Source organism: Azolla caroliniana, unplaced genomic scaffold (assembly GCF_043228905.1).
Source record: "Azolla caroliniana isolate FFs.n. ecotype wild unplaced genomic scaffold, voAzoCaro1.0.p SCAF_16, whole genome shotgun sequence".
NCBI classification, from domain to species: Eukaryota; Viridiplantae; Streptophyta; class Polypodiopsida; order Salviniales; family Salviniaceae; genus Azolla; species Azolla caroliniana.
In genome coordinates, this window is record NW_028230451.1 from 3,487,347 (window position 1) to 3,510,944 (window position 23,598).

Here is a 23,598-nt window from a genome sequence, read left to right on the forward strand (position 1 = left end):
ATAAGTATGTATGAAAGGTTAAGGAAATAGATGGAAGGGAGGGACCACACGTGTGATGCGTCTCTTCTTTCATGACACCTCCACCTCATCCACATGGATGTCATACCCGTGCATGTGTGTGCTCATATTCACACGTGCGTTTTCTCCCCCACTACCACCCCTTGTGGTGGGCTCTCACAACACATGTATTTGTTGTACATTATTACTAAGAGAGTCCAAAGTCCTTTTTTCTTTGTTTTGTTCCTTTTTTTGTTGGTAGTGTTTTCCAGTCTTTTATGCCTTGCCCCACCACACACACATGCATGCATGCATACAAAAGAGGAACAAAAGAAGTCATACAAACAAACACTAGTACTGCTACCCTACTATAATATTGCATTCTCTCACTCACTCGCTCGCTCGCTCACTCATTCATTCATTCCCAATGTTGTTTTGCAAGTCTTGTGTTTACTTCATAAAGTCATCCATCCTCTCCTCCTCCCTCCCAAGGTTTTTCAACTTTCAAAGGCTAGGCTAGGATCTCTCATATCCATAGCCTTCTTAGCCCCATACATATGTTATCATAGGGTTTCATAGCTTGCACAAAAATCCTATCGCACCCTAGCCCCTCCACTCCCTAATGCGATTCTCGATGCGCTTATGGTCTTCCTCTTTTTGTCTTTCTTTATTTTTTTGTTTCTTTGAACCTGCCATTGGTAATTAGGCTCCATCCATGGGATTCAGAAACCTTGACATAATCAACAATCATTCCAACCCAACGTATATAAAAAAAGAAAGTATCGATATAGCCCTTAATGTTGCACTTCTTGTCTTCCTCTTATTGTCCATTTTCTTTTGTTTCTTTGGACCTCCTCCATTGGTAATTATTCTCCATCCATGGGATTCGGAAACTTGACATAATCAATGATCATTCCAACCCGATGTGTATAAAAGAGAACATTGATATAGCCCTTAATGTTTACTTGGTTTTCTCTTTTTAAGGGTGTGCACAACCGTGCTTCAATGGACTAGCTTGTCCCCACTGTGTGTTGTGCACATTGTTGACTTCATATGAATCCTCTTGTCCAACCTTAACATTGATGTCCAATATTTCCATCAAAATGTGTCTTGAATGCATAGAACGCATATGCCATAGCCAACTTATGTAGATACTCTTGTACAACATGCAAGCAGAAACCATGGAGTAATAGTGACATTCACATTTGCATATTTGGAGATTAAATAAGCACAAACATTTGTGAAAAAAACTTGTGGGCAATGTATACTTGTAACAAGGTAATGTGGCTAGAGAAAATTGAAGGATAGCATGGGGACATCAAGAAGCAAATCAAACGTTGGGAGTTCTTAAATATTGGGAACTTTTTATTTTCCAAAAAACAACTCCTTCCATTAGTTATAAAATTTTACATATGAGAATGTTATATACAAATCCTAGTAACAACGCTATATTTCCATCTTATGTGGAGGCCCATTGACTCAAGAAAGGGAGAGGACGACCATTGTTTGATGAAAGTCAATTGTTTTACTCCATCGGATCCTCCCATGAGGCCACCGTATTTGCTTGATGCACGGTTTGATTGGAAAAAACTTGCCTACACTGTTGTTTCTAGAGAATCCAAAGAGTTATTGGGCTGGCCAATTCCAACACAACTTCAACTCTGGCATTAATAAGAGTTGAGTGGATATGTGGAAAACAAAATATCTTGTGCCTTTATCACTAGCGTCATCCCCTCCTCCCGACATTCGTACTTATCAATTGGGGCTTGCCATGATAACCAACATACATTCCCCCACTTGATTGTGACTTGCATCTGGCATAATTGTAATAGGCAGCCACCCCCCCACCATATATTGATGGGTGTTTGGGCAGTCCCATAGAGCATGTCGGATTGACTCTATTGCATTTGGGCATGCTACACAATTAGGAGAGCTAAGGATCCCACGCTCCAACCGGTAATGACCTATGCATTAATAGGCTTTGGAATGTGGTAATTGGCCCAGTGTGGTGTTGTTTCCATATTTTCCACCCAAACTTGGTAATGATTGTATGGGGAACATGATATAAATATCGAAAATATTTGCTTGATGATCAAGAAACATCTTGAGATATGTAGCACATATGGAATAAAGCGAATCAAAGGTATAAATGTGATGCTCTATTTTTGGAGAGATAAAAGGAAATATATCTCATATGTGTCATTTTTAAAAACATATTGTTCTGAAACCCACACTCTCTATGACAATCTCACATGCTAGAAAGCATTGTATAGTCAACATTATCATTAAATCCAAGACATAAACATCTTTTGTACATCTTTTGTACACACTCTCTTCCTTTGTTGGCAATTCTTCTAAGAAAATAACCTAAGATTTCTATCATACACACAAAATTTCTTAATAATTAACACTCCCACATTATCATTGATTTGCAACCATTAGGATCCACATAGTAACATCCATTAGGCATCTTATTAACACTCATGTATTAATACTTATTTATTAAGATCCAATAACCATATTAATGTGTCTAGGCACATTCATTGTACGTTTATTACATTATATATTAGCTTAACAACTTTAGTGAATAGTGGGGATGGCCATAAAAGTCTAACAATCAAGGAGAGGGCACAAATTCATTGCAAAAATATACTATGAGGCCACGAAGACACTACATTTGATTTATTACTCATCTTCATCACATGATGACTTCGATCCACTATGCCTACACATGGACTTGTGTGAACCACCATATTCAATGATAGTTGATAAGACATTGTCTTTCATTGATAATCTTTCAGTAATCATGGTCACTTTCTCTAATGAGGAAATATTGGACGTACAATAAGATATTAAAAGTTCCATGATTCCCTCCTTAAGATGCTGAATTGTCCATTATTATGTCTTCTTCATCCACATTTATAACTTGTTTATTAAAATCTTTCCCTAACCATAGACACGTTTCGAGATACATTTGATTAAGTCATAGAAGTACGTTCATATTAAAATTTTAGCAACCATTTCCTTTTAAAGATAAAGGACTACATTAAAGCTTTCACTCATTATATTTGGGAAGTATGACTCAATGTTGTAAAGCCATTTTTTAAGAGCAAACTACTAAGAGTACATGACCTCCAAGAACATTAAGAAAATAAATTATGTTCAACCCAACATGGAACTCATTAATCATTACTCACTCTTAAAGTTTCAAACCACAAGTTATCTAACTCTAAACTATGATGCGTAAATGCAATGATTTCATTGTGTGCTTTGGCATGTACTGCAATGTTAGCATTGCCATTTAAAGAGTGATGATCTTGTTTTCACTCTTCATGGAAAATGTTAACAAAGCTATATTTTTACATGCAAATGGTTAGGCTCATCGTGGTGGAAATCCATGGAACCAAAGGAATAAGTTCTACAATAAATGGGAAAACCATGGTATTTTGTGAAAATACACATTGTTTGCCTCCTATGCTTTGACAACTGTTTCTTCTTCGGCCATATTCTCATCTACCTTCTTGGTTGACGAGAATCCAAAAGTTTGAGACATTTGATTGTTGACTTTGGAAACCATAGGCCTGTGTTTCTATCATCACGTTTGTGGTAGTAACCAATGGAAGGATTCAAATTTCATTATTGGACTTACTCCACTTGACCCAGAATACACCCCTCGTATCTAATTGATTCTAAATATCCATATACATACAAATATTCCACTTGAAACAACACAAAAAAACCCTCGAGGTCAACAACGAAGTTCACACTTGACTAGCCAATGTTGTGACCATATTGTCAGACTTGACATAGAGCAAATGAATACCAACCATTTGTGCCCAAATATGATTTATCTACATAATAAATATTTATATTTCCCCCATTCCATCATCTGCTTTGTGGGTAATTGATTATCTGCTTTATATGAGAGAGTCAAAGCCGTGAGCTTGGAATCCTAGATTGGTGATCACTCGTTTGTAAGACAATATATTCATAAGGGCCCTATTTTTAGGAATCATACTATAGTGCATTTTTGTGTTACTAAGGCCCACCCAATAATATGTACAACATAATAATGAGTGGAAGGATTGGCTTACCTTTTTAATCATTTGCAGACTATAGGATCATTCCTTATTCTATTTTCTTTCATGTCTTTTGCAAGTACCAAATCACCTTCCACAAGTTCCTTTTGGCTTCTTCATGCACTTGATCTTATGCCTTTTATTTACCTTCTCAAATATGTCATCCCCCGCATTAATATGTTTCTCATTGCCTTATGTTGGTTTCCAATGGCTTCATTTGCCTTGTCTCTTCAAGAATCAACATTTGATTACTGACTAACAAGGCATCAACTTGTTTGTTGGGTTAAAAGTGTGAATAAAGTACACAGGCAAATGATAATTTGATGCATCAATTTCCATTTCAACTTCAAATTTCAAGTGTTCAACTATTTGTGCTATTAGATTTGTGTCGAGTACTCATCACATGCTTTCTCCATGCCTCTCTGATTACATCATATTGGCATTGGTACTAAAGGGACAACTCTGGAGGCAAATAAAAATGAGCAAGAGACACAAAGAAAAACAAAGATATATTGGCCAATATAGTATGAAAATGCCCAAGTAATGTAAAAGGTGGCCATAAATGACAACTTTGAAACCCTTCTTGAATACTCTATTTAATTGATAAATTTATATTTCTTAATTAGTGTAGTGTTTACATGAGTATTATTAACCCTAGTTAATCTTAAGAAGATATTGTGGATACTCATGGTTGCATGGAGAGACTGATTGATGCTTTAAGTGTTGACGCATGAAGTCATCTTTTATCATTAGAGGGTGACACCCCTAATCCTATGATCAACCCCGTAAGACATGATAGTGAGCCTTGAAAGTGCAAAACAACACTTGCATGTAAGAACCATATAAGGGGAAACATTGGTTTGGAAAGCCTAGTGGGGGGGAAAAGTATTTTGTAACTTTGATTGTATTTTGTATTATAGAACGACCGTCATAATGTAGTCCATCAAGTAATGCCTCCAACAAACTAGGTTGAAGTCCATGGGTCTTATCATATGTACTCACATAACGAGTGATCAATTACTGGAGGGTGTATTGTATGCGGGGGGCAATGTGAGCATGGGATACAACGTGTATTTTATTATTAATGGAAGGACGATAGGACACAGGAGCCAACGACACACGTATGATGTGGCTAAAATCCATGTGTTTTCCTTACCCTAGGGCCTAGGGTTGATTTTTTTAGGTTTACTTGATGTAGGAGGAGGCAAGCCTAAATGGGGGAGTATGATAGATGGGATAGATAAATAAATTGGATAGAAGGGATGAGGAGGAGTGTGAACCGAGAGTTGAGAAGGAAGGGTATTTCAGGAAATAATGAAAAGTGAGGGGTATTTTGGGAAATAAAAAGAAACAAGTTGTGAAGGTAGTAGATAAATTGGAATCTGGATAGAAGGGATGAGGAGTGTGAACCGAGAGTTGAGCAAGAAGGGTATTTGAGGAAATAATGAAAAGTGAGGGGCATTTTGGGAAATAAAAGAAACAGACACTGTCTTACAGTGTATACATATTCCGCCATGGTTTCTTGGCCCTCCATGTTTGTTCTGCAGACATGGCGATCGTCTCTGTTTTCGCTGCCTCCCGAGTGAATTCCATGGCGGACAAGCGGAGAAGGAGACCCACTCTTAAGAAGATGCAGGAGTAGTTGCATCAGAAGAGATCATCAGGTACGTGGCTCTGTTTCCTCTTCATCTCCCCCCTCCATTGCATAGGGCTTCTGTCAAGAAATCTAAACATACAGGTGAAGATACAGTTGCCCGATTTTAGGGTTAGGATTTTCCTGGAAGCGTACTTAAGGAAAGAAATTTTTTTCTGGCCATAGCTTCGAGAATTAGACTGGAGAAAGCGATCTAGAAAGAGGTGAAAAAGAAGAAGAAGAAGAAGAAGAAGAAGAAGAAAGATAAGGAAGAAAGAGAATAAGAGAAAGGGGAAGCCAAGATCAAGCGGAGGCAAAAAAAGAAAATACAAAAGAAAGGAGAGAAGAGCAAATAAGGAGAAAGAAGAAGCCAAAAAAGAAGGAGACGGAGGAGAAGAAGAAGGATCAGAAGAAGAGAGGGGCAACAAAATAAGAGAGGAATAAGCAGCAGAAGAGAGAAGAAAGCATAAGGAGCAATGCACTTCCGTAGTCTGGAGGAGTTCTGGGCCTTCTACATGAACCAGCACACAAAGGCATGGACGAGGCGGTGGCACTTCTGTGGCATGGTGGGTGCTGCTGCGTTTCTAGTGGCATCCCTTCTCTTCCGCTGGTGGCTCCTCTTCTTCGCCCCGGCATTTGCGTATACCATGTCCTTCTCCTCGCACCTCTTTATCGAAGGGAACTCCCCCCACACCTCCCACCATGGCTACCCCTTTTGGTCACTCATTTGTGATTGCAAGCTCTTCCTTCTCATGCTCTCTGGTCGGCTGGATCGCGAGATGAAACGGCTCGGCAAGCGCCCTGTTCTTCAGGTCTCATGATATATATATATATATATATATATATATAGCTAGTTGCCACTTGTCTGGAGGGTAGGTCTCTCCATCACGTGGTTTTTCGAATAGTAAAGGATGATGACAATAATGATGGTAATGACAATAATGTGATGCGATGCAACATGATGATGTGACATGATGTGATGGGTGCTGACATGGATGATGTTAATGATTATGATTATGATGTGCTGTGATGGCGGATAATGACAGTGTGATGGAGGCTGAGGATCATTGGTGATAATGATGATGAGATCAGTGATGTGGATGATGATTTGGTATGATAAGAGGATGATGAGGATCTGTGCCACCCCTCTTTCCTTGAAATGGTCCAATGGATTATCTTATCATTTTTGTGTTGTTATCCCATCTCTCCCTTGCTCATTGTTTATTTTGCATGGACACATATGCTTTTGAATGATGCCTACACTCTTTCAGCCTTTGAGCATATGTTCTGTCCAATGCTTCTGATTCCTTTCCCATTTGTACGATTTACTGAACCTATGTATATTCTTTTACAAAATCTGTGTATATTATTTGCAAAATCAATGTATTTTAGATTCTTTGCTGTGTTCTTATTGTCTAGGAGAAGTTGTCTTTGTGCTATACATTTCTACTTGATTAATTCATGAAATCCATGCTCTTTGCCAAGCCAAGATAATACGTTTACAGGAATGCATTTTTTTCTTCGTTGTGTGCCATTCTACATTGGAATGTGAAAGATCATTTATGATGCTCTATTCGTTGAAATGGAGAAATAGTAAATGGATTTAGACTACACCAGAAATTTATGATATACTGGGAAGAATTGATGAAACTGATTGGTGGTTGTATTATTAAGTCAAGCGTTGATCAAATAGTACAGGAGCTATTCAATAAAAACTCTTCTTCTGAAACAAGGCGCTGTTGAATGGCCATGTTGATATGGCACTTCGAATAGCCCCATTTCCATTTGATACAAAATAAGGTATTTGAACGAGAAAGTTATGGTGCGGAAATTTTAAACTATTCCGCAAAAAAATGTTCTCTCGTTTTTGTCATCCCCCTGCTATTCAACTTCTTTTGTGGTATGAGTGCACTAACTTGGGTCTCTTGAACAGTTTTTTTTTTGAGAAGTAAAATTTAGATAGAATGGAGAGGAAGAAAAGGAAGGTGATCCTCTAAAAGTGCAAATATGCTGAATAACTAGGGAGGATGTGTACAACTAGCCGAAAGATTTTCCTTCTTCTGCATTTTAGTTTATTATGAGAATGCATTTTAAAGGTACTAGGAGAATAAAAGGAGAAGTTGAGAAATGAAAGTTGGAATTTAGAGGTGCGAAATGAATACAAGGGGAGGATTGCCTATGCAATAAGCGGGAGGATACATCATCCAAGAGATGTAGGATGTTATGAAAGTGGAACTACGAGAGGTGTGCAAAGAGTTAGTGTATGAGAATAGTTATCAGAAGGTTCATTGCTATGGTGAGTCTCTTGCCTAATGAAATATTTTCATGAGGAAGCGTTGTGAATCGAAAACTTTTTATGAATGAGTTGCTTTTGTAGTTTGGTGGCATTTCCCCAACAAATAATGGGAAGTGGCTACAATCTTTGACAAAAGGGCCCTATTGTTTAAGACCCTTGTTTGCCTTTGATAAGAGTGCTTCTGCACCATTAGGATTCCACGACTAGAAATGATAGAAGGAAGTGCTAGATTAAAACCAATGTAGGGTAAAATGATGGGGATACCCCTATACTCGGAGACACTAGTATAAGAGTTGTGGGAGACTTGTGTATCGATTCAACGAGCTTTCATGAAAGATATAAAGTTTGCGTTGTCATGTAATGAAGTCTCTTAGTTGTGAGAAAAAATACGAATTGTGGAGAAATGAGTAGAAACATCTTACATAAGATGACTGTGCAAGTTGTTACTTTAGTACATGACATGTTTATAAGTGATATACAATGTCGCAAAGATGTATGGAAGTAAGGATTCAAATCCACAACATTGTGTTAATAGCATAACAAGGAATATATAGCTAATAATCTTAGAGACGGAATATAAAGCACGATTGCAAATTGTAAATGTGAAGTTTTTGTTGAGCATATGGTTGAATAAAAAAAATGCTTATAGTGATTTACCTCATTGCTCGAAGCCCCTCAAATACTAGAGAAAAACTCATTGGCCCAATATATATATTGTAGCATCTTTCAAGATGGAGTAAATTTCTCATATATATTTTTAAATGATACGAGGATACACTTTATAACGTATGTAGATTATTACAAGGAATAAAGTTATAAATCTGGTCCACTTTATACAAAGCGTTTGTAGTCCAACGGTTAGGATAATTGCCTTCCAAGCAATAGACCCGGGTTCGACTCCCGGCAGACGCATGGATTTTGAGTTTTTGGTCTTTCAAATCCGAAATTCGTTAAATTTTTGAAGATTACCTAAGAAATGGAACTTCCTAAAAACAACCCCCTTTGTCCAATGAATAACGCTTCTACCAACTGAATAAAACAAATCCTTTTCTATCAAATGTCAGCAAACATTGCTCTATTCCACCATATCACAAAAACTTGCTTGGAGGATTTTGCAAGAATGGAAAAAATATGCTTGGATGGTTTTGCAACAATAGACCATGTCTTTCATCTGCGCATCAAAACTCAGCAAATGCACAATCTTTATAACTCAGCTTCATCAAATTCATATTCTGATTGTCAAATATGAATGTCAGCTTTAGCATACTTCCATAAATCCTCCAATAATCTAGGTTCTTCGGTTTATCCATGCTTCGATACATCCTTCAATAATCTAGCTTCCCATTTGACATGCATTCATAGATAAACATAACTGTTACTCTAAGGGATTTCTGTCAATCAACTTATTCAAAGGAATCCAACAATTTGCATATTTGACCCAAGGGATAATGTGGTGGCATATAAACAGAAATTACCAAGGCCAACTCAATACTACCCTATCCCTAACGTGATGGATTATTGCTCTCTTTATTACAACACTTGCACCTCCACCTTTCATTTCTTTAATCAAATAAATGATTTAAAACTCCAATAGCACCATACTTAATAACCAGCTACATGACAAAAAACTTGCACAAAAATTTCCAATTAGGAGTGTATCTTGTCAATTGATCATGTGGGAATTCGAACTTCACTAAGCATGTTCCCATTTATGTTCAGGATGATTGAGCACGGAAAAGGAAGGTGTGGGCAAATATATGAACTGACATGCAAAATGCAAAACCTTCATCCAAGAGATGTTGCATAACCTCTAAACTATAAATAGAAGGTCTGGTGCTTATGTTTGTTTGCTCAAGGGGGACTTGATAGAGAGATTGCACATAGATAGCACTATCAGATCCACATTCATATTTTCCAAGGGCGAGAATGAAATCCTTGCCCACCAATTAAAACACATTAAATGCACCAATTTAATAACTCACAAGAACGGTAAACACCACTTCATAAATTGAAAGTCACGCAGAAAATATACATTGAGGAAGGTCCTTTTCGTAATTAGGGTATGTCTTGACAATTGGATTGCTTTCAAAGAAGTTAGTTGGCTTGATTTCAAAGCTCTCGGTAACAGTTGGCATAATCGGGAAATCTTCTTGACATGGGATATGATGAAATCCAAGTGTGTACCAAACAACAATATCTCGATTTTCAATGGGACGATCCCTGAAACCACAAAAGTTCAAAGTTTTAATCAAATCTCATCTTAAAATCACAAATAAGCATACATAGCCAGGTGGGTTGGCCAAGTGGTTTAGACTAAGAGTCCTCCTTTGGAAAATCGTACCGTATATGTCAAGACTTTAACTCAACTAAATTGTCACAAACAAGGTTAAAAAATACATACTTTCTTGTCCACCTAGACAAGGTGTCATCTCCATGGCTTTGATATGCGAAAACGCCTCCTGCATACTCTTCACTTCTATTGTATGGTGTAACCCAAATCTAAAAACATCATAAGCCAATTAGACTACTGTGTAAGGACTAAGTATGGAGAAGGATAATCCAAAATCTAAAAGCATCATAAACATCAACAATGATGAATAGACAAATTACTATTATTGGAGTACGTTGAAATGCACAATTATAATGCCCTCTGCGAAGAGAGCCAAGTCTAGAGAAATAATTAACCCGCATCTAAATGCATGACTTAACACCAAAATAACAATAAAGTACACCCACAATTATAACAGGTAGAAGGGGAAAGGGGTCACATAAAAAACAATATGATAAAGACACAATAAAACAATGATAAATAACAAATCTACAATTATAATTTATATCTTTGCAAGAGTTTAGAGAAAGAAAGAAAGAAAGAAATATTAACATCTACTAGAGGCCAAAATCTGCCTATGAGAGAGAGAAAGAGGATGAGGACCTGGTTATTTGTGAATGCAGCTCTTATTTGTGGTGGATCATCAAGCGCCAACAAACTTCCGGCTGTCTTTCCTGATACAATCTTATAAGAGACAGGGTTTCCAACCTTGGTCTTCTTGTTTGGATTTTCGACTGTATAATCCGCCGGCTTAAAAAGGCTGATCTTTACCTTGGCATCATCTTCGGTCTTAGCAATGACTTTCTCAACTCCCCAGTAGCTCTTCCTAGGTGACATCCTCTCAGGAACTTTCTTTCTCACCATCTTGTTCTGAACGAATGTGTTGTCGATGCCATCCACATCTAGGTCCAAGTAGAAATTGATAAAATGGTCATGAATCACACCTACAGTCTTTTCTGCAAGCAGTGTTCCGTACAGCTCGTCATTTGCCTCGGCAGCCTCTGTGACTGTATCGTGGGTTGTGCCTTTCACCATCAAGATACCACTCATACCAACCTAGTTTTGCAAAAGCAGAGATTATTTCCCTATTTTATTTGCATAAAAGGGCATGTACTCTTGCATAGAAAGTCCATGCCACTAGCAATCTAGGGGACACAATTCAACCATTTTCCAACTTATATCTTTCATTATCTCCATTCTTTTGTAACACGATTCATGCCATTTTAGAATATTGGTCATACGAAAGCCAGTCTATTAGGAAAAATAGTGACCACCTTAATATTCTCATCATTATCCATGTCAAACCCCACAGAGATGTTTGTGATAATAATGCACAACATCAAGAGTGTTCATTATTATTTTAGCATTTACATTTTAAGACATCTTTATAATAGATTTTACTTCATCTATGCAACTTTACAAACAGAGAATGTACTGCAAAATATTGATGTGGTTTGAAATTACTTTAACACGAATCAATCCATCAGTTTGAAATTCCCAGTCTAGTATGTAATCATAGTTTGCTACCGAAGCAATAACACGGATGACCAAAGTCACCTTTGGTCGCACTTCCCAAATCTGTATAAACAAAAGCTAGAGGATTAATATTGAAAAAAAATGGATCCTAAACAAATTTGAAAAATAAAAGAACCATTTTTTGGAACATAACTTGAAAGACTCAGAATTGGACGTCTTAAAATTAACATCAATAGATTGGAATTCATGAAATTTGAGAAACACACAATTTGGAGAATAATTCAAAATCAACAGCAAAATTTGAAAAACATTTACAAAGTGACAAAATTTTGAAGAATACACACAATTAGACTCAAAAGAAATTTGAAATAATGACAACTTGAAACAGCAATCGGAAAGTAATATCAAATTATGCGAATGAAAAAGCATCTTGAAATCACTAACAAATTGAAAAACGCAATTCGAAACTAATGATAAAACTGAAGAGCATATCAAAATCATCGAAACATCAAAGTGAAGGATCAAATACCTCTTTATCTGATATGGGGCTCTCAGTATGCCGCCATGCCACATCTCCTGCATAGCTCTCAAAAATACAAAGCATATTTGGTCTAACATATGGTTTCCCATGAGCATCGACAAATATCCCATCCATATAGTGTGCATTGCGAGGACAGTCATTGAGAGGTTGAAGAGGCATGCATTGCAGCCCGAAACCATATTCACCAGCATCCATGTATGTCTTAAAATACCAACCTTCTGTAGGATCCATATAAGGAACAAAAAGTTCTGATGCATAACCCTTATAGAGAACGCTGCGCAGAATACCAGTGTCTGGGTCTCTGACCAACGCTTGAGAGATTATGGATCCAACCCGAAAATCAGGCTTTACATGAAATTCCCAATTTGCCCATTTCACTCTATGCCCTTGGACTATGAAGCTTGGTCCATCCGGTTGCTCCAAAGAGATTGTGTTCAACGGATTTAAAAATGGTGGCTTTTGAGCCGAAAGCCTGAAATCTGTGCCTTCCGCTTTTGGTAGAGGCATATTGTCATGCTCGATGTACTTGATAATCTGGGATCAACGATGCATCACTTTTTATGTTAATTTCTCACAAAAAATGAGCATAGAATCCACAATAAATATCTATTATTTTAACAAATAAATGTTCAATCTAAACACATCTCCAATAACAATGCTATAAAGGAGTACACTTGTTGGAGCTCTTAAATACAAATGGAAAGAAGAACTAAAGAAGAGAGTGCACAATAAGATAGGTATCCTTTTATATACCAATAAGCCCCAGGATAACATAGCCATTTAAAGACTGTAGAGATCTAGATAAAAATTGCAAGAAATAACCAGCACATAAAAGCAATCACAATAAAGTAGCTATCCCTTAATAATGTTTGGCTATTGCCAGGTGATCATCCAGAAGCTAATTGACTCCATTGCTGTAACCTTGAATAAAACACTACAGTTTTAAACCATCGCCCTAGAATCTAGATAGAACAAAATTTAATAATGAATAATTGAAAACCCATAGACCCTAGCTATATCAAGTGTTAGATCAACAATTATTAATTATAAACCCATTGACTCCAACATCACCAAGAGTAAGATCAAGGATCAAAACTCATAATAAATAAAACCTGGCTGTAACAAGAGTTAGATCAATACTTATATAGCACTATAAGTTTTACCAAGAGTTAGATCAAAGTTCAATCATTATAAACCAAGAGTCAGGTCTATGATCGATATTCATAAACCATAAACCATAAACCATAAACCCTAGCTATAGCAAGATTTTAACCAATACTTGTTGAATTTACAGAGTCTATTTCGTTTAAACCAGTAAATTAAGTCTGTTATGTGGAGGTCTCAGCCAATTATATAGATATCTACTTCCATAAACCCTATCTTCAACTCTAATACAACTCTACAATTACAAATCCATAAAAAAACTTGCCTTCACAAAAGCCATATAAATACTAATAACCCAGAAACCCTTGCTATAGTAAGGGTGAGAACAAATACTAGTAAATGAACCCATACATCCTAGATATAAATCTTACACAACCCTTTACATATAGACTCCATAAACCCCATCCATGAAAAACGGATATATAAATACAAATAAGCCACCAAAAAACTCTAAAGTGATATCAAATACTGATAAGCCTAGAGTGAGATCAATATCGAAAAACTCACAAACCCTACATATTGGGAGGGTTGAGATCAATATATTAATAGAACCATAAAACCCTAGCTAGAACAAGGGTTATTTCAATCCTACAGATCCCAGAAAACCCTAAACCCTAACCTCAGCTACTATAAACAAAGATCAATATGTGAATTGATGAAATGGAATGAATTGAGAGTAGAAATGGATCTCTTACCTTCTTCAAGTCCAGGTCTACAACAATGGTTATCCCTTCAATGGGTCTCATGTAATAGTTTGAAGTATCCTCTCCATAATAACACTGCACTTTGATGAGACGCTTTCCTCCTTCTTCTTCTTTAGTACCATACCATCCAACAGAAACAGGAAGACATAAAACCTCTTCCTTCTTCAAGTTCCTGCTCTTCAAAGACTCCAGAAACTTACCATACCCCACAGGGAGAGAAGTAGCAATGTTCATGTCTTCGAAGGTAAGAACAGGTTTCCCAGTACCATGGTAAGTCTCTTCTTTCTCAATTCCATTAGAGTTCAGATTTACCACCATTTGATGCATTGCCCCATCCATCATGAGAGTGACAGCAGCTTTTCTCGGAAGAAGAGGGTGTCCTTCTTGCCATGCCAATACATCTTCTTTGTCTGGCTCTTCAAGCACAACAGAGTGGAGGTAAGGGGGGCCATTTTTAGGGTTTTTGCCGAGTGGGTTCCTCCTGGATGACCACTTAGAGTTAGGATTTGTGTTAATGTTAGTGGTATTGGGGTTAGGGTTGGGTCTGTTGAGGATTAGGGTCTGGATTTGCAGTATCTCTGAGAAAGTTAGCGGGTCTAAAGGGTGTTGTGGGAGATGCATACGAGCTTGTTGTTCTCGAGAGTATTTGGTGAAGAGTTTGTTCCCATTGGATGAGAGAAGAGGAGAGGATGTTTCTCTGCAAGAAGCGAACCATTTGGGGCACCTTGTGAAACGAGGCTGTTTGAACCATAGCTGAAGAGCAAAGAGGCCAACAATGGTTAAGCTACACAGCACAGTGAAGCGAAAACAGTTCATTGTTCGTTCTTATGGTTCCTCCAATTTAGTTAATACAGACTTGAAGAACCTAATCTCTGTCTGTGAATCTCTCTCACTCTCTCTCTCTCTCTACAATCACACACACACAGACATACATATATACAGCTAGCACTGTTTGGTACCAGAACACATGTTTATGCCATGCATCTATGGCTCTCTGTGTCTGTGTCTGAATCCAGGCCCCATACATACATACCCCATTCATTCATTCATTCATTCATTCCATGAGCATACACATCCATCCAGCATGCATGCATGCATGCATACATACATGATACAATCATTCCCATAAGTACACACATCCATCCATTCATTCCCATGAGAAAGCATACATATCCCACACATCCATCCATTCATCCCCATGAGAAAGCATACATATCCCACACATCCATCCATTCATTCCCATGAGCAAGCATACACATCCATACATCATGCATGCATGCATCCATTCATTCATTCCCATGAGCAAACACCCACATCCATCCATCCATCATGCATCCATTCATTCCCATAAGCACTCACATGAACATCCATATACACATCCATACATCATGCATGCATGCATCCATTCATTCCCATGAGCAAACACCCACATCCATCCATCCATCATGCATCCATTCATTCCCATAAGCACTCACATGAACATCCATATACACATCCATACATCATGCATGCATGCATCCATTCATTCCCATGAGCAAACACCCACATCCATCCATCCATCCATCATGCATCCATTCATTCCCATAAGCACTCACATGAACATCCATCCTATCACACTCACCATACACACCCCCATCCATTCATTGCATGAAGCACACAACCATCCCATCACCCCCCCCAACCATCAACACATACTCCATCCATCCATCTATTCCATGAGCACACACATCCCATCCATCATGCATGCATGCATGCATCAATGTCACCCTTTTTCACCCCCATGCATTCCGTCCCTTCAACCTACATATGTATAGCAATACCATGTCTTTTACCGGTGCTCACGAAGGACCCACCTGTTTCAATGTCTTTGGGTTACTTTTTTCCGAGAGGAATCTTGTCTAGCCGCATGCACGCTCCTCGATTTTCAATGTTCATTCAATCACCTAGAGAAAATGCCTACATTATCAATAGTTTTGTGATTGCAAAGTTTGCGGTTGTGATGATTGTTAATATTTGGGGATTGGACGTAAGGGTTTTGAGTGTTCTAAGTGGCCAATAAATGTAAAAGAAAATGTGCACACATCAAAACAACAATGTTCCATCTTAGGTAGACACCATTCCATCATCACCATTTAAACAATCACACTAAGATGCCACAATCTAAATGGAATCATTATTGTAGATTGGAACCCTAAGTGTGTGTGATTATATATAGTGGTCGAGCTAAGGGAAACCGGAGAAAACAACAAAGGAGCTCACAGAAACCAAACCTTTAGGGGTAGAAGGGACAAGTCATTGTCATTTTTGTCTCTAATGGTTGCAAAAATTGCATTCTAATGAGCATGAGAGAGGTGGGTACCTACCATCTAAGATAATTGAATCATTTATTGAGTTGGTGATGAGTTTTAGCAGAGGGATTGGTCGTGGATCATCCTTTTCTATCGACACGGTTCGACCTAGGTCGTCTTTTTTTCCAACATCGTGGCTTAATTTGATCACTCGAAACTTTTGGCTTATGTAATTATGAGACAAGGAAATGTATGCCCACGCTATAAGAAGGTAATTACATTAGGGGGAAGTGCATGTACGAGTTATATGAAGGTTTATGAGTGAGCACATTAATGTAGACAGAGATGATCGTTATGTGTGTGAAATGGTCGTCTATTACGAGAGCTTATGGAAATGGTTGTCTTAGGTCTTTGGCGAATGTTAGGTAAACACTTTGCGTTACCCGATTGAATTTGCTTCCATGATTATTGGATTATGTATATCTAGGGCATCATGGCACAATTCCAGTGGTGGTGATTATTGTTATCAATTTTCTTCTATTGCTTTGTTGGATCTTTTTTCTTCATTCCTGGGTTTGCCTTTCTTTTTCCTCATCTCTTCTTGTTTTTTCTTCTGATATTTTTCTTCATTGTCTGTCTTTCTTTCTTTTCATTGACATCAACATCTTTGTCGATGGATCATCATCTTATCTCCACTAGTTGCCATCTCAATTGTTGTTGAACTCACCATCATCATGATAGCCGCTAGCCACAACAAGCACCAAATTTTGACTCAACACTTCTTATCCAAGATTTTTGAGCTCGTTATTGTCATTGTTTGCATCTCAATTTGTGGTTGCAAAGTGTTTGAAAGGGTGGATATAGGAGTTGAGATGCCAGATGCCATGACAACAACCCAATAAGGTTTGGATGGACTCAATAGCACTTCATTACTCTATCGACTACTTCATATTAGTTGATTGCAAATAAATAAGTTGTTTTACTACACGAATGACATAGTCATGTAGAAGATAGCTAGTAGAATACCTAGTAATTGTATTTCATTGTGCTACTTTTTTACAACCAAACGAAACACCATTACATTTTTCGAAAGATGTATTTCAATTACATTAGCCAACAGTTTCAAAACGGAAAACGTAAATAATGTAGTTGTTCAGTGTTTCCAATAAAACTTCAATCCATGATCTTCACACATTGGGAAAGTTTATCTTGTTTTTGTAGTTTTTAAAATAGGCGATATTCTAAAATTTTGATATTCTTTGAAATTGAATGCTTTTTCAAACTTCGCTACTATTAGAATTGATATTTTGACGAAGTGTAAGGAATCTTTTAAGGGATGAGTTTGATTCAAATAACTCTCTATGGATAACGACTTGATGCTTTCTTTTTCACATATTTCTGAAGTTGTGGTCCATGTACATTACTCAGATGTAATGTGATTATTTATCTTTTTATTAACAATCAAAGATAAGTGTAATAAATAAAGTATAGTTGTAATTCCAAACCCTAATAAACCCAAAGGTTTTTCGAAAAGAGCAATACATATAGTGCTTAATACCATATCGTTGTCACTACGATGAAAGGATAAACCCTAGAAAGAGAATTTTCATGAAAGTATTGATCCATTTGTTGTGCTCATGTTTTATGTTAGGTAAATTGATTAATTAGCAAATGGGAAAATACGTAAAACTTGTATTGAAATGAGTGGGGAAGTGACAAAGTGTCTAAATTCTCAAAAATGTGCATGACATTACCTTTAGCTTGGTAAAGGATTACGTGGTAGGTTTTTGTTTATGATCCTTTGTCTTTTACCTTTGGAAACCAAAATCCAGTCTAAGGCATCAAATTTCAATGCCACATCCTATCTTTTGATGAAATGGAAGTAGTGTTGATACCAAATTTCTTCAAAATGTTAAACATTACAATACATTAATTTGATTACAATGTTGTACATATATAAGGTTGTAGAACCATTGGCATTTTAATGATCGTCTTAAGTTTGACCAATGGAAAAAGTGGTTCATTTAATGGTTAGACGGGTTAGGAGTTATGGTTATCAACCTAATGTATTATAGGTAATAGGAACCTTAGAGAGAGTTATAAGTTAAATCTCATTATCAACCACTAAATTGTATTCCTATCTTCTTCTTTTTCTTCTTTTTTCCAAAAAAAACTCCTTCCATTAGTTATAAAATTTTACATATGAGAATGTTATATACAAAATCCAACAAGGACACGATAGTTCCATCTTATATGGAGGCCCACTGACTCAAGAAAGGGAGAGGACGACCATTGTTGGATTAAGGCTAATCATTGTCTTTCGACTCGATCAGATCTGCCCATGAGGTCATCGTATTGGCTCTTTAGAGTGCTACAACTTCACTCCATATCTCTTGTAATAACACTGCTTGATGCACGGTTTGATTGGAAAAGTCTCGTATACACGGTTGTTTCCAGAAAATCCAAAGAGTTATTGGGCAGACCAATTCCAACACAACTTGAGCTTTGGCATTAATAGGAGTCGAGTGGATATTGTCAATGGTGGAAAACAAAATCCCTTGTGCCTTTATCACCCATGTCATCCCCTCCTCCTGACGTTCGTACTTGTCAACTAGGGCCTGCCATAATAACCAACATACATTCCCCCACTTGATTGTGCCTTATACCTAGCATAATTGCAAGAGGCGGCCAACCCCCCGCCATATTTGATGGGTTTTTGGGCAGTCCCACGAAGCATGTTGGATTGACTATGTTACATTTGGGCACGCTACACAATTAGGAGAGCTAAGGATCCCACGCTGCCATGCTTTGTTGGGAAACAGGTCTCTTCGGATGGGATCCGGACGAGTTGAAGGAAGGAACCAGACTGGATGGGTTTGAAAGGTATCCGGATACTAGATCAAATGGATCCGGAAGGAATCCGACCGGATCTGGTATGAACTAGCAACTAGGAACATATTAGTAAATATGTATAGACACGACCGTTGAGGTCATATTTATAAATAGCCTCAAAGTTATAGTAGTATAAATATAACTAGGGCAATACTATTATGTATGATCATCATTGTAGTTGTTATTGCATAGAGAGAGAGAGAGAGAGAGAGAGAGAGAGAGAGAGAGAGAGAGAGAGAGAGAGAGAGAGAGAGAGAGGTCTCTGTTGTAACCGTCGGTTGGCGAAGATAGAGCTCGAGGTCGTTGTGTCTGAGTCTCCCATTGTATCTTTCTACTCATAGTGATAGTTGGAGTTTGTGGGCTCCCGTGGTTTTTTCCCTATCAGGGTTTTCCACGTTAAACATCTTGCGTCGTCTCATTTCAGTTTATTTTTGTTTCTTCCATAGTGTGATTGAGACTCGGTTGTGGCCGAGTGCTATTTCTTACAAACTGGTATCAGAGCATGGAAGATCCATTTGGCGGCATGTTCAAGCTCACTGGCTCCAACTAACCAGTGTGGAAGTCGATGATGAGGAACATGTTGGTGGTTAAAGATCTCTGGCTGCTGGTATAGTTTGGGGACAAAAGACCCGACAAGATCAATGCTGCTACATAGGAAATAATGCACATGAAAACGATGGCATAGATTCGATGCTTCATCGACATGAGTTTGTACAATAACTTTATCACCTTCATGTTCCTTGTTCGGCTCGACTGTTGCCATCGTACTTCGATTCGTCTGGTCGGCTTTGATCAATTGATCGGTTACTTCCGTGTTGGGTGCTTATCGACTACTTCAGTGTCGCCTATTGTACTCCCCCTCAAGCTCGGCTAGGAGAAGTACATGAAAAAGGTGCTACGGTTCAACATGACGTATGTTAAGCCGGTCGGATCGACACTTCCGGCAAATTGCAAACTATTCGGAAGGTAGAGTTCAAAGAAAAAGGCAGAGAAGTCGGAAATGATGAAGATAATGTATGCCTCTACCATCGGAAGCCTCATGTACACAATGGTGTGTACACGACCGGATATCAGACATGCAGTTAGAGTGGTCAGTCGGTTTATGAACGATTCGAGAACTGGACCGCAGTCAAGTGGATACTCCAGTACTTGAAAGGCACCTCGAGTATGTGCCTCCAATTTGGCTCAGGTAAACCCCAACGTGAAGGATTCACGGATTTAGATATATCGGCTGATGCGGATACCAGGCGGTCTACATCTAGATATGTCATTACTTATGCACGGGGAGTTGTATTGTGCAGTCGAGGTTGTAGAAGTCTGTTGTACTGTCGACAACGGAAGTGGAGTACATGGCGATTGTAGAAGCCGGTAAAGAGGTAATCTGGATGAAGGACTTCATTTGAGAGCTAGGGATCCGGCATGAGGAATTCTGGCTCTATTATGACAATCAAAGTGCCATCCACCTCGCGATGAACTTGGCCTACCATTCCCGAACCGAGCACATCCAGAGGAAATATCACTGGCTCCGGGAGAAGGTAGAAGATAAAGAGTTTTTGCTGACAAAGATCCATACGGAGGAGAACGGGTCGAACATACTGACCAAGGTGCTATTAGCCGACAAGTTGGATGTATGCCGGAGACAGATCAGACTAACGAGACATCCCATGTTGGAGTGAAGGGGGAGTTTGTTCGGAAACAGGTCCCTCCAAATGGGATCTGGATGAGCTGGATCGAATGAGCCGAAGGAAGGAACCAGACCGGATGGGTCCGGAAGGTATCCGGATACTAGATTAGATGGATCCGGAAGCAATCCGGCCATATCCGGTATGAACCAACAAATAGGAACATATTAGTAAATATGTTTAGACGTGACCGTTGAGGTCATATTTGTAAATAGCCTCAAAGTTATAGTACTATAAATATAACTAGGGCAATATTGTTATGTATGATCATCATTGTACTTGTTATTGTACAGAGAGAGAGAGAGGTCTCTGTTGTAACTGCCGGTTGGTGAAGATAGAACTCGAGGTTGTAGCCTATGAGTCTCCCATTGTATCTTTCCTCTCATAGTGATAGTTGGAGTCATGTGGATTTTTCCCTATTAGGGTTTTCCACGTTAAACATCTTGAGTAATCTCATTTCTGTTTTATTTTGTTTCTTCCATAGTGTGATTGAGACTCAGTTGTGGCCAAGTGCAATTTCTTACACGGTCCAACTGGTAGTGACCTACCTATGTATTACTACCCATTGGAACGTGGTCATTCACCTAGTGTGGTGTTGTTTCCATAAATATTTTGGCCAAAACTTGGTAATAATTACATGGGGAACATGATATATGTGCCAAATCTTCGTACTAGCTGGCTCTCAAGTGGTTTGAGCGACTAGAATGTGGTGTCCCAATCTAGTCGTGAATTGGAAGAAAGGGATGGCTTTGCTTCCTAGACCCACATAAGGATCGCACCACGTCTATTACAAAGGGTCCCAACTTACCTTACGTAGCCATGTGTTTTCATGAATACATATGTTCCATTTTGGTTGTACTTTGATCGGATCAGGGTCTACAATCCATTTACGACTTGTATATGCGAGTACTCGAATTGCCATGCTCGATGTTGGTAGCTAATTGTTGAGCAGTTCATGGCCTTGGATCCTGTCCAACATTTCCCTACGGCTTGGGATCAAGGAGCCCTCCTTCTCTTAGCCTATCCATTTCTCTGTTGTCGTCCTTTGATTAGCAATTTCCCCAAGCAATAGAGTGTTCGTAATTTTAGAACTCATATTCCATACGCCCTTGATTCCATGGAGTATGTTAACTTGATCTTGTAGTGGCAATGACATAAACCGTCTCTAACATTCTATCCATAAAAAAATCCTCCATTGTATTAAAATAGTCCACTATTACAATAAATATTGCATGTGATGTGGTTACATCAGGTTTTAGACTTGATGTCAGCATACATTTGAGACATTGGACAACCATATATCCATTGTGGTTTATTCCAAACCATTTTGTCATTGCAATATCCCTTGTTGATAGAGCATTGTGCTTCTTTGATGTTGCCACATTTGCCATATGTATCTAAAGGATGTTGTTGTGGTTTATTCCATGATGCAATATCCCTTGTTGATAGAGCATTGTGCTTCTTTGATGTTGCCACATTTGCCATATGTATCTAAAGGATGTTGTTGACTAGGATCTAAAATAATAACTTATAATTTCATCTAATTGTCAAAGGCAACTCCCATTCAAAAATTCAATGGTGGACTTTATATACACATGCCCCCTCAAGATTGGTAGATCAAATGGACATAACTAACCTATGTACCTTCCAAAATTGTCCATGCTTCTGAAATCGCAGTTAAGCTCATAACATTGTCACTACGATTGGCCCAATCTTTTTGGCACGACACATCATATTCATCAAAATGCAATGCTGAATCCTCGGCATTGAAATCAATTCATGGAATATGATCCCAATTTCATTAGTGTATCTTACTTTGATGACCTCAAATTTGGTGCCCAAACAGAGTCAGGCATGACACACATCTTTCTTCACATTCATTAAAAATATGGTCCATTCTTTGGTATGAATTAAGATGACATCAAATCACACATTATGACCACAATTGTCAGCAATAATATGTTTACTCTGGTGATATCAAGTTCATTTTTCCTCCATCCTTTTTGCATGCTTGTAGTTGCATACATATTCACCATATACATATTGTTGAGCGGCAAGCTCAATTGGAGTCGGATAGGCTGGATAAGCCTGAGCCGGTGAGCAACCGAGCCGGCAAGCAACAAAGCCGGTGAGCTGGGGAGCCGGTTAGTCGGATCCAATCGGTAACCGGAAGCCTAGTATTAGTTTAGACTACTAGGCAGTTATAGTCTCGTAGTATGTGTTAGATACTCGTGTGAGCATTGAAGTACGCGGTGTCGCATTATTACGCGTGTGCGTGTAGAAGGGGCAGGACCACAGGGGTCTTGGACTAGGGAGTGGAGGAGAAAGAATAAGACAGAAAATGGAAGCTTAGCTCAAGAGGAGGTGAGAAAAAATAAGACAATAACGTAGAATAGACGGGCAAGATGCTCAACAAGTTAGCTTAAGGAAACACAAACGCTTTACAATGGTGGCCGCCATGGCCGCACCAAACGACTATGAGAAAAACCCTAAAGGAAAACCCAAGAAGAAAACCCT

The 23,598-nt window shown here is 38.4% G+C and overlaps 2 protein-coding genes and 1 non-coding gene across 3 annotated transcripts; 2 read left to right on the plus strand and 1 right to left on the minus strand.

Moving 5' to 3' along the window:
* The first annotated feature begins 5,588 nt into the window (after positions 1–5,588).
* Positions 5,589–7,107, plus strand: LOC147853632 (transmembrane protein (DUF962)). The gene is made up of 2 exons (XM_087332674.1): positions 5,589–5,740; positions 5,896–7,107. The coding sequence occupies exon 2, from the start codon at positions 6,186–6,188 to the stop codon at positions 6,528–6,530; it is 345 nt and encodes a 114-aa protein (XP_087188800.1). The 5' UTR covers positions 5,589–5,740; positions 5,896–6,185; the 3' UTR covers positions 6,531–7,107.
* A 1,738-nt stretch (positions 7,108–8,845) lies between these two features.
* Positions 8,846–8,917, plus strand: TRNAG-UCC (transfer RNA glycine (anticodon UCC)). The gene has a single exon. It is a non-coding gene; the product is annotated as a tRNA-Gly (tRNA).
* A 1,077-nt stretch (positions 8,918–9,994) lies between these two features.
* Positions 9,995–15,104, minus strand: LOC147853634 (amine oxidase [copper-containing] gamma 1-like). The gene is made up of 6 exons (XM_087332023.1): positions 14,211–15,104; positions 12,340–12,885; positions 11,799–11,912; positions 10,938–11,390; positions 10,407–10,504; positions 9,995–10,225 (listed from the first exon to the last, which is right to left on the minus strand). Exons 1-6 carry the CDS (start codon positions 15,033–15,035, stop codon positions 10,021–10,023), a joined length of 2,241 nt encoding a protein of 746 aa, XP_087188149.1. The 5' UTR covers positions 15,036–15,104; the 3' UTR covers positions 9,995–10,020.
* Positions 15,105–23,598: the final 8,494 nt, after the last annotated feature.